This window comes from Platalea leucorodia, assembly GCF_965183815.1.
Source record: "Platalea leucorodia genome assembly, chromosome: Z".
Lineage (NCBI taxonomy): Eukaryota > Metazoa > Chordata > Aves > Pelecaniformes > Threskiornithidae > Platalea > Platalea leucorodia.
In genome coordinates, this window is record NC_138858.1 from 32,206,479 (window position 1) to 32,218,668 (window position 12,190).

Consider the following 12,190-nt stretch of genomic DNA (forward strand, 5'->3'; position numbering starts at 1 on the left):
GATTGAAGCAGCTGGAAATGCTGGTCAGTGGCTTCCTGATACATGGTGCCCAGTGCTCCTCTGAGGCTGCTGGTATACTTAAGATTAGCTGTGGGACTAAAATATGTCATGGTTTGAGCCCAGTGTACTAATCATTTGTGTGTGTGAACTTTAGGATATATGGAAAAGTAGACTTTTCCGTGTCTTGGCATTCTTGGTTACAAAATTTCAGCCAGTAGGAAGTGTAAAAAGATAATGAATTTGTCTTATTGGAAATATTCTTCAGATTTTTTTGAGACATGAATATGGCTTCAGTCATTGTTCTGTTTTCGTTCCTTATCTTGATTCTGGTTCTGGTTCCTTCCCTGCCATCCAGCAATTAAACCTCCATGTGCAACCAGTGTAGGAGAAAAGGGCAGAGCCATTGAGGATGTCCTGAGGAGAGCAATGGGCATAGTAACATTAGGAAAGAGCGTGAAAGGAAAGAATGTGAAACAATTTTGCCTTTATTGTATAATTTAAAATTTCTGTAATGTTGCTGTCACCTTCATATCCTTACTTCTGGTGTTCATAGAATCATAGAATCGTTAAGGTTGGCAAGGACCTCTGCGATCATTGAGTCCAACCTGTTAGCCTAACTGCCTTGTCCACCTCTAAACCATGTCCCTAAGCACCACATCCACATATTTTTTGAACGCTTCCAGGGACTGTGATTGTACCACTTCCCTGGGCAGCCTGTTCCAATGCCTAACCACTCTCTCTGTGAAGAAATTTTTCCTAATATCTAATCTAAATCTCCCCTGGCACAACTTGAGCCGATTTCCTCTTGTCCTATCACTTGTTCTACTCTCTCTCTCTTTCTCTCTCATGAACTCTTTAAGGAGGTATCTTTGTGAAGATTCTGGATTAACATAATTCTCTGCAGTAATCAAGCATTAGATTAATTCTTGCATATATGAAATGTGTATGATCTGAATATACAGTTATTACTGAAAAGCAAAGATGACATAATATCGGTAAAATATACTAATGCTGTCATTTTAAAAAGAGTGGCACTTAATGTTAATATGTAAAATCTGTTTCCTGTAAACTGCTTTGAGGTTGAAACACCTTAAAGGAACATTGTAATGGGCCAAAGTAGTAGTTATCTTTTTAGGTTACGCACAAGAATATGTGAAGCTGACTTTTTTAAAATACTAGATGCAACAGTGACATCTACCAGATGTTTCAGTATTTTGAAGAGTATAATGCAGATGTTTGTCTGTGGAATGGATGCAGGCATATACTGTATTTAAGTTAATTTAACACTAATCTAGTAAAAAATCGATCTAAAATGGTGATTGTGGCAACAGAAGAACAGAGGTTAGGCTGTGGTCTCTTTGTCTTCACCGTGGTGTAATGCTGCAAGATGTAGATTACAATCCCATAAGTGAATTGAAAATGAGTTGGGGAGTCCATTCCAGTAATTTGACAATCAAAGTACTTCAGAGATATGACACTTTTCAGGATTAGTATGAGAAGTGGGTAGTAAATTTTCAATGCATATCCCTAGTTAACACTGTTTAACCCATATTAATTTTTAAATTTTCAAGCTACAATTTTTTTTAAATGTAATTAAACACAAATTGAAACCACTTTCTTTCCTGATGAGATCATGAGCTGCTTCCTTAAGGATGAATCTTTCAGTGTTGTTGCCATTATCAAACTATAGCTATTTATTTTGTAGGTTTATCTGTCCTATACAATTTTTTTCAAAAAAAGAAATGATATTTTTTTCTGGCTCTCTCATTAACATAATCTCTCAATGAGGTGATTATTATATCTTGTTATCAGGTAGTAGGGATGGAAAAATTTGGCTACAAATTACTGTTTCTCTCAAATTGTCCACATACATGCAATTAAGAGAAACTGAAAATTAGTAGATTCTTAAAAATAATTCCAAGATTTGATTTACAGAGGTTGTTTCTACTTTTATAGCACTTAGTTTCATATTGTTTCTGTTGAAGTCACAAAAACTGAACATATCCAATAAGGGCAGAATTTGGCCATGTAGTCAGGGATTTGTGATATTTTGCATAGTATAATTTGGCTTGTTTGAAGTTAGTATCCCTGTGCTTATATGATTGAAAATGTGTGTCTCCATTTTTTTGACCATACACCTAGGATTTAATTCCCGTTCCATCTATCACATTTCAAAACCATTTGGGAAGCTCTTCTCCATGTACAGATTGTTAAAATGTGATAGTCACAGGAGAACAAAAAGTACTTTTATTTATCTGTATTTATATGCATGTGGGATATCCGCTGCCCTGGGTTTATAGAACACCTGGAATAATGTCTATGAAACAAGAAAGCAAAACAAAACCTTTTAAATATGACTAATTGCATTAGTCATGTTTCAGTTGACTGTGACTGAGGAAGGGCCCTTTTAACCATTCTGTGTAGCTCTGCTTTCTGCTTCTTCTGCTTGATACTAGAATAGCAGTTAAAACATCTCTAGCTGTTTTCAGCCTGTCGGTTAGTTGCTACATATTACTCAGTTGTCTTGAGACTTTTTATATTCTAATTTCCACTATTTTTTGATATATCTCAAAAAAACCTATATATAAAAAATAAACCAACTAAGTATTTTTTAAAACAAATCTTACCAAGTCAATAATTCATACTGCAAAAGTTTAAGGGACATTTTCTGAGTTTTGGAAATTGGATTTAAAATAACAAGAATAAAATATTTTTTCCTGTTTTGATAGTAATATAAAATGAATTTACAGAGGACTTAATTTGTGTTAAGTCCAGGATGTACAGACTCAACTAGGAATGCAAAGAGAATAAAGACTATCAAAAGAGCTGTATGCATATGCAGGAACAGTAATTTAAACAGAGGTCATAAGCAGAATAGGCATACCCAACATTTAGGTTAAATGTGAAAGTGTAAGGGGAGAAGGCCTCTCACCTGTGTGGAAGAATATGTGTATGTAAATAGGGATAAAAATAGCTTTAAGGCTTGCACATATTGGGGGGGGGGGGGGAGTGTGGGGAATAAAATATTAGGGAAAAAAGTTCATAATACTATGCCTGAAACAAACGATTAAGGTAGCAGACAAACAACATTAAACCGTTTCCAGAGCAGATAATATACTGTGGCATCCCTGGAGCAAATTGGCTAAAAATTTCTGTTAGGCTTTTGAAAGTCTGCAATGAACTTTAGGCATAGATAATATATTTTAGTTTTAATGTTACAGCAGATCGTATACTTACAAAGGAAAACAAGGAATAAAAGCAACAGAACAAATGAGAAACAAGGCACACTGATAGATTAGTTGCTCTTTACTTGAATAAGAAATGTTTTAGAGTCTCAAACTGCATTTATATAGAGCAAAATAGTTAAATTAATTTGCAGTCACATTGGCAAGTAGAAAAGTAATTTTGGAACATGATACTGAAAATAGATGTTGGCAAGTACAAGAAAAACAATTTTCAGAAGAGTTGAGTCCGAGGTAGCTACATAGAAATACTAGCCAGTGCCATTCAGAATCGAATGTAAAACAGGAGATTACCAGTATACGAAAGGATTTAACAGAAATTTATGCGTTGATAGCACTCTGAAATAACCTCAGTTGTACTGATATGCAGCCTTCAGGGAGGAGACTGAATGGTATAACTAAGACATTCCTATCTAAAACTGAATATATATCACACTAAATAACATTAGACAGTGTTAATATGCATAGGATATTTGAGATCTTCCCCACCCCCACCAATGAAAAGGCCTTTCCTTAGGTTTTTCCTTTTTTATATTTGAGCATTGAACAGCTTGGCTGATGAATTCGATCTAGGTTCCTTCCATGGAATAAACTTAACTTGCCTGACTTTGAAGAGGTTATTTTTACTAACGGGAATGAGAAGAGGCTTCAGTGGGACAGGTCAACGGTAAAAACTCAGAGACCTAGTCATTATTTCCAGCTCTGATACTGACTAGCTATGTGTCACTTTGGACATGATATTTTAACATCTCCAGTCCTTGCCCAGACCTTTTGTTAGAAAATGCAAATTTTGGGGGGCAGGGACTCTATTTTTATTTTCTTTTAAAATGATGCTTAGCATACTGGTCTCCACAAAATTCACTTCTCTAGCTAGTACTCTAATTACAGCAATAATAAACATGTTCCAGTTAGCTGGAAGAGGATATTTTGAACCTGTATTCACAAAAATATTTTTATTGCTTAAAACATGCTGACCTTGAATTAAATAAGATAATGCAAATTTTGCTTTTTGGTATTCATATGTTTGAGCCAAACCTACAAGTTCGTGTTTAATAATCATGAAAATAGAAATCTCTGTGCACATATTTGATTTCTATGCATATATTCTGAATGTATGACTTCTCTGCTTCCAAACCAACATCTTGTATTTTGTTGATGTGAGTACAATTTAAGATTTGTTTGAAAGAAATAACTAGGAATCACAAGATGATTCAATTATTTTTTTTCTCTGAAAGCAAACAACACTGAAACTTGCTAAGTAGTCTCTGTACAACTGAAATCCCATGGAAGCTGAGAAGGAAAAAAGGAAAAGAGGGAGTTGCATCTGTGTAAAAACTGGATAAAAATGCCTGTTTATGTTTAAAATATAAACATTGGGTATGGAAGTATGTTACTATTCGATAACTTTTCTTCAGCTTGATGTTTCTGTTTCGGTGTGTGCTTGCTAGCATGAATGGTCTTGATCAGATTTCTTCGAGGGATGGACTATTTGAGTACATTAGCATTACAATTTGCCTATTTGTGATTATTTTCCAAAGGCAGCAAATGATCTCAGGATCCATCTGTGTTATTTTTTTAGAATTTTTTACTTTCTTGGAGTGATGTTATAGCAAAATCTCTAATGGACAATATTTTGTGGAGTACTGAAATGCTTGTTAGAGGAACAGCCTAGCTAGTCTCGTGTAAAGGCTACCTCTAAGATGTGAATTAATTATTCAAGTAATGTAATTTGTACATGGTAGATGCATGTTTATGAAATCCATCCTACTCTGTTGTATATTACTTTAGAAGTTTCCAAGCCAATGCCTGTGAAAATTTGATTTGAGCTCCATGGAAAAGCATGAATATAATGAGTGGATCAAAGAACATATGGAGCCTTTGGGCAAGTAAAAGTTCAAAACAAATATATATATTAAAAATGTCTGTGCTGTGTTTTAAAACTGTTGCAATTTCAAATCTAGAGTTTTCTGTTTTCACATAGTATATGCAAGGAATGTTCAAAATTACACAGTCTATAAAAGAACACTGGTATGACTACAGGCTTCTTTGAAATTCCTAATGAATATATTGCTGACACTTTAGAATCTGCTGAGGAGTTTTTGTAGACTTTGGGCAATTTTGTGGTATTTGCAATAAAAGTGTTAACTTTACAAATGGTTAATCTGCACATAGCTTTAATCTTTAATTATGAGGTTTAAATCATGTTAATATAAGAATTGGTATATCTAAATTAGTGCAAACTCTTACTTTAATAGAGTTGTTCCGTGCAGTTTTATGGGGATTAAGCTGAACAGACTCTAAAATCTAAAGCTCTCTAAAATAGCTTTATTTTTTTTCATTTTTTCATTAAGAAATAAAGTTATTCATACTGTTTGCACCAAATAACATTTGGACAGGGGACTGTCAATCTTTTGTGTGAATCTAATTTTTTTCTTTTTTAAATTGAGGATAACAATTTTATATCATGGAGTATGAAGTGTTTGTGAATTATAAGGCTTTCTGGTTATAAAATATTTGTCTGTTCTGTTATTATACATGTGTATGTTTGCACAGTTGCACATGGTTGAATTGCTGTAGATTACTGAGTTGCTTCTTCTGAATTAAGGTAATACTATGCCCATTTTGAAGTGGTTTCTGCATTATCTAGGAGCACTTACATGGTCAGTTAGTTCCTGTGAAACAGCTGGTAAGCAAGCGTTCATTTGATGATGTGGGCATATTTGACTTGTTCTTTTGATTTTTCCAAAATGTTTTGAATTGGTATTGCAACTGTTGATGTCCTGTTTTCTATTTCTGAATTTAAAGGTTATCCCACCAAAGGAGTGGAAGCCAAGAAAACATTATAATGATATTGAGGATTTGGTGATTCCTGCTCCAATTCAGCAGATGGTCACTGGCCAGTCAGGGCTCTTTACACAGTACAACATTCAGAAAAAGCCAATGACAGTGAAGGAGTTCAAGCAGCTGGCCAACAGTGACAAGTATGTATTTGGGGGGGGTCTTGCTTAGAAAGACAAATATTTATTTGTTCCGATATTGTGGTTTCTTTGAATTGTGCTAGGCAGCTGGTGATTTTTTTCACTTACTCAGTACAGGCTTTCCTGTCTCCTAAGTTGTGGAAGGGTACCACAGTATGAATCTTGTTTGTGTTTCTGTTGTTGAAAGCATCCTGTACCATGGCAGCAAGAAAGCATCTGAAAAACCTGAGACATGATGGTTTCTGTCTACCTTTTTTTTCTTTCTGTTCTAACAAATGCTTATGTTGAAAATAGTGACGATGATACAGACTTATATCCGAGTTTTGTTTTGAGTACACTTATTAATGTTCAATATTTAGTTCTTTTTTTTGGCCTAGATACTGGAATGGCCTATCGTCATGTAATTCTGAAAAAAACCCAACATCTTTTTTAACTCGCCCAGAAGTTTTTGCATTAATCTAACAGAACTCAACTGCTGCACCTAGCGAATGTCTACGTTCTGGTTATGGCAAGATGGACATTAAGGGAGGGGAAAAAAAGTCTATGAAGGGCTAGATACTGTGCTAAAAAGTTTCAAATTGGTGGGCATTCCAAGAAGAGGGAAGTGATAGAAGGAATTCTTCCCCATTCCTTTTGGCCATGTAAAAAGAGTAAATTCTACTTCAGTATTTTCTCAAAACTGACTGGAAATAGTTTCTGGAAGGTGGGTCAAAGGATCCTAGAGAGAAAAGATATTTGAATATAATGAAGGAAGGTAACACTGCCCTAGTTTGAAGGAAAGTTTCTCTCATAAGTTAATTTAAGAAATTAAGAGGTAAGAAGAGAAGCTGTTATCAAGATCAGGAAAAACTAGGACATGAAGAGCTTTTGAAGAGGCTCCTCAACAAGCGTTCCATAATATCCATGCCTGTGTAGAAGTGCAAAAATGATCTCCTTTTTTCAATTAAAAATGATTGGTATGTTTCTGCCCATATATTACTGGTGAAAAATTAAGGCTATCACACTTAAGATTTTTTTCCTCTGGTAAGTGGGAATGGGACCCTATTTTGTAGTTCTTAAAATTATTTGTTCAGTAACTGTTAGAGGGGAGAATAAAATATAAAATCTGTATAGTATCTGATGCAATTTTCTGTGATACCTGTTCATATATTTTAAAGTTTACATTTGATTAACCCATGGTAAAATCAGAAACACTAATTTCTTAAAATAGTTTGATAATGCAAAGATACTGTGAAGGTTTTAGTATGTATCATGATGTTAGCTAAATTTATTATATTCTTTCTCAGGGAAGATATTTTGGAAATGTTTCTGATTTTCAGTTTTCATGTTTTTTTACTGAAATCAGTTTAAAACGTCATTTCATAGGTAAAGTTAAGAGCAGTTGGGAGGGTTTCTTGTCTATTAATAGCTGTAGGTGTTTCTCCATATTCATTACTGCTCTTGAAAATGTGTCATGTAACCTCTTATGACATTCTTAATGCAGTCTATATTTCTTAAACTATTAAGTAGCTGAGAGCCCCTATTCTCCCATAAAAACAATTTTGTTCCTTAATGAAGATGACTTCTCTGTTAAAGACTCTTTTCTGAGTATTGTGATGTTATCCATTTCCTTTGGGAAAGAGAGAAGGGCCATGAACATACAAATTAAATCATAGTTGCCTTTAAAAGGGTTGTGTGTGCTCAGTCTAATGCATTGCATCTTCCATTTGTTTAGGCATTTGCGATTCACCATTGAACCAAGGTGCTTCTTCACCTTGACCTCTGGGAAATATGGGCATATCTGCATCTCGTAATCAAGATGCCTGTGTTATGGTAACTGAGTTTATGTATCCATATTACTCAGTGCCAGGCAGAAATACAATCTGGTTTCTGGAGCCATATCATGAGAAATAATTGAAACAACTCCATTGCTGAGAATGCTTTGGTTAAGATGCATTTTGCTAACTTGCTTGTCTCTGTTCTGTGTTATTGCGTGATGTAAATGTACCTGGTCTACTTAATTCTTGTATGTTTGGATTTTCTTTCCAGTAGTTCAAGTGTAGCAAGTTGGCACTCCTAATGTGAAAATTTACTTCCCAGAGTTGCAGTAATGAGGGAAATTTTTCTTTTCTGAAGACGTAAATGTGGGAGAACAGAGGCCTGACAAAGGATCCTGATGCAAAAGCTATTGATGGATGTTTTCTATGGTAGTGTGCTTGTGTTGTGTTCCCATCAGATTTTACATGAGGTTTGAGTAACCCTCCAAAAGTATATACATAGGTATATTTATGCATGTAAAAGTATGGTGCCCTGTGCTGCACTAAAGGAGTAAAAATAAAAATTTCCTTCAATATTTTTTTTCACTGCATGGTAAAATTTTTGGTATCAGCTGTTTGAAATATTGTGCCTTTTCTCAAAAGGTTTTCCTGGGGAATGAATAAGAGAAGAAAGTACTGTTTTTGCCTGGCAGGGCTGCTGCTTGGCAGAATTAGTACATTTGGGTTGGTCTGAGACAGGCTTGTGCAGGACCTACTTCTGTGTCTTCGCAGAGCTGGTAGTGAGGCAGGAAAATAACAAATACTTGTCAATTAATTGGCTTTTCCATGTGTGGTTTTTCTGTGGAAGAGAAACAAAAGGGAGGACCTCAGCCTGAGGACAGTCAGTAGATATGCTGTTTAGCTGCTGGAGACTGAGGAAAATGTTGTATGGGTAGGTATATGACTTCAGTTACTGTAGCTGCCAGGTAGGAGATTACATGCTGTGGTGAATCATGAAACTAAGAATTCAGGACAACTAATAAGTCCTCTATTTCAGTGAATCTGGAAAAAAGTGATCTCTTAGAATTCAATTTGCAATATCAGAAGCATAGACCATTGTGAAAGTGGTTGTTGAAAGACTATGCTGAACCTTTGCCTACCTCTTCCTCTGCAGATACTGCACCCCAAGATACGTAGATTATGAAGATCTGGAGCGTAAATACTGGAAGAACTTGACTTTTGTGGCACCAATTTATGGAGCAGATATCAATGGGAGCATTTATGATGAAGTATGCATAGCTTTTTATGAAGTTTATCTCTTCCAGCCCTCTTTTAAAGGGTACTGTATTTAGAGGATACATTCTTGCTTTGTGACTGAGAATCTGTCTGTCTTTTGAAATCTTTGTGTTACTCGCTTTAAAGACTCCAAGCAAGGTTGAAATTAACTCTACATCTGCAAGAGTCAGACAGTTCTGTCCTTAGACAGTAGGATATTGCTGCTCTTCCTGATCATGAGACTCTTCCTTTTCTTCACTTTGAACTCTCCAGAACTTTGAGATTCCTTCCTATTTATTTATTTGTTTATTAACATTTCAGTATGCATGTTATCTGTGTACCTCTGTGGAAATTTAGTTATATTTTAAATAATGTTTACTTTAAAATTAAAAGATGAAATACTTTATTTTTCTCTCTTTCACTGAGGAAAATTGATAGCTGCACTTCATACATGCTTGGAATGCCCACAGTTCCCTGGAAATGTGCTTACAATTACTGTGTACCTCTGAATTAAAGTAGATGAAATGGAAACTTCTAAGGAAATGAATTTTGCTGGTTGCTTGCCAAGATCTCCACAGATAAGAAGGGACTCTTAACACAGATCTCATTATCCAAAGAATTACAGAATATCCATTGATATCAATTAGGCTATGTAAGTAGCTATAGGAACTAGATTTTGAAAGGATTATTTAAGTAATGAGACTAACAGAAGAAATGTTAGCATTTCAGAAAAGATTTGAGGATTTAAAAAATACAGGGCAAACTTTTGTCCAAACGAATCTACCATGTGTGGAGTTCTTGAGTTATTTCATGTTCTATGTAACTGCCTTCTCCAGTCATTCAAAAAAAAAAAAAAAAAATAGAATTTCCCTGTGGCAGATGGTCTCAGGCTGTGCTAATGTTTCATATTTCTTCACAGAAAATAAATTACTTGAAGACTCTGTCCAAAGATAAATACAGTCAACCAAGATGGCTTAAGGCAATTCAATTTTTGCACTAGGTTGTGCGATCTTTGAAAGATAGCTATAAATGTCCAGTGGTCTGTTGTTTAGAGAAAGCAGACAGTCCAAATTTTATTGTGTGTCCAAATAGCTGTATAAAAATGATTTAGAAAATAATTGAACATTCTGATTTGGGGTGTTTCGGTGAAGAGACATTCTAGATGGCTGTAGCTTTGTGGAGACCAAAATGGGGCACAGGAAAGCAGTGTTTCTTTCAAGAAAGAGAAGCTTGCCCTTTTTCTTCTCTGATTTTTTTTTTTTTTCTTTAATATTGGCAGGTAATACCTTTCGGCTTAGCTTTTTACAAATGTATACTTTGTTTTGACTGTATTTTCTTTGATCTTTAGTATCTTAAGGTTACTATTTCTAGTAAGGTTACAACATTTCCAAAGAAAAGAAAATGCAGTAGTATCCAGTTTTGAAGGGCTGACTGGTCAAAGAAAAGGTCAGAGATTTCCTTTTCAAGGAATTGCACTCTCATTAGATTGGGAGGCTGAGGAAGGGAGATCAAAAAAGCGAAGGGTGAAGTGAGATGAGCAGCATTCAGCAATCCTAACTCAAATGTTAGGTGCATACGAAGAGGAGACAAAGAAAGCACTTGAATCTATAGGGAATGGGGAATAAAGGAGTGAGGAAGAAAACAGTAATAGGTTGAATAAAAAAACCTTAATGGCTATTATTAAATGGGTATTATTTAAAAGCAAACAACAAAGGAGAAGTGCTAGTGAAAGGAATAGACACTGAGGAAAGAGTGCACAGACTGAGCAGTTAATGTGACAGCCATGTCACGGTGTACAGCTCAGTGGGGTTTAGAGGAAAAGAAGGAAAAAACCCTGGTACCAAACTGTTGGTGAGAAAGTTATGAATGCCACTGATCAAAATGTTTTCTCTTAGAATATTTTTGCTGAAGTTAATTTTTGGCCAGCAGATGGTGTACTTGCACAACTAATTTTTCATGTCTTACACTTGAAGATAGTGCTAAGAAAGTATCTTTTTGATTCTGTTTGAAATTAGAGGTTGTTCTTAGGTCTTCATTCACCTTGCTTCAGGATTGTCATTATTTGGGGAAAGGAGATGAATACAAGTAGCTGATGTTTTGGGCAACATACAGCAGAAAGGGGATGGCTGGATTAATTTGTTATAACAGCCTATTTGCCATAAACAAAACCAAATGCTTACTTTTTACAAAATGCATTTTATACAAAACAGTGTGTTATTGATGTTGCATTTAATACAGAAAGGTAAATATCTGGCAGAACACCAGGTAGAAAAACACCAGGAGCTTAGTGAAAGTATGATGCATATGTGTACTTGGGCCATCAGAATTAGTGAGAAATGCTGCTGTGCTACAAGTCATTATCCTTTAGTTTAAAAGTTTACCAATCACGTTTTCTTTTCCACATGGTAATGTTCAATTTTACATTAAGACATCTGTATCTGAAGCATGATGAAGCCTTAATTTTTACTATTTAGATTGTTTAAGAAACAATGATGTTATTTGTGGAATCCAGCACCTTGCTGACATTGTGCCAGAGAGATCATAGATCTTGTAGTATTGTTTGCTTTTCTTAGATCAGAGGATGACAGATTCTGAGGGGTTTGGAAGATGGGGCAAAGTTAAAAAGCCTGTGTTATATGGAACAGCAAAAAAAAAAAACCCAACAAACAAACAAACCCCAAAACAAACAAACAAACCCCCAAAAACCAAAACCACCCACACAGGAACAAAGCTGTAAATGCATGCTTTGAAATTTGACAACTACCATCAATGATTCAACGTTTACCCTTGTGATACTTGGATTATTCCAGAATCTCTGTTGTGTATTTATAATGTATTTATTGTTATTTGACAATTCCGAACATAGATTAAATCTTTATGAACAAGGAAATAACCTATGAGAACAACTGTTTTTTACACTGTATAGAGCTTTGTAGAAAATAAATTTAAGATAGCTGAA

General features: G+C 35.0%; 1 protein-coding gene across 3 annotated transcripts in view; it reads left to right on the forward strand.

Moving 5' to 3' along the window:
• The window catches only part of KDM4C (lysine demethylase 4C), a gene marked incomplete at its 3' end in the record, with an annotated part of 291,227 nt that overhangs the window by 18,386 nt on the left and 260,651 nt on the right, over window positions 1-12,190 (forward strand). For all 3 annotated transcript variants that reach the window (XM_082335703.1, XM_082335701.1, XM_082335702.1), the window contains 2 exons: window positions 6,048-6,223; window positions 9,131-9,245. In XM_082335703.1, coding sequence (XP_082191829.1) covers window positions 6,048-6,223; window positions 9,131-9,245 — 291 coding nt within the window. The remainder of the gene's footprint in view (window positions 1-6,047; window positions 6,224-9,130; window positions 9,246-12,190) is intronic.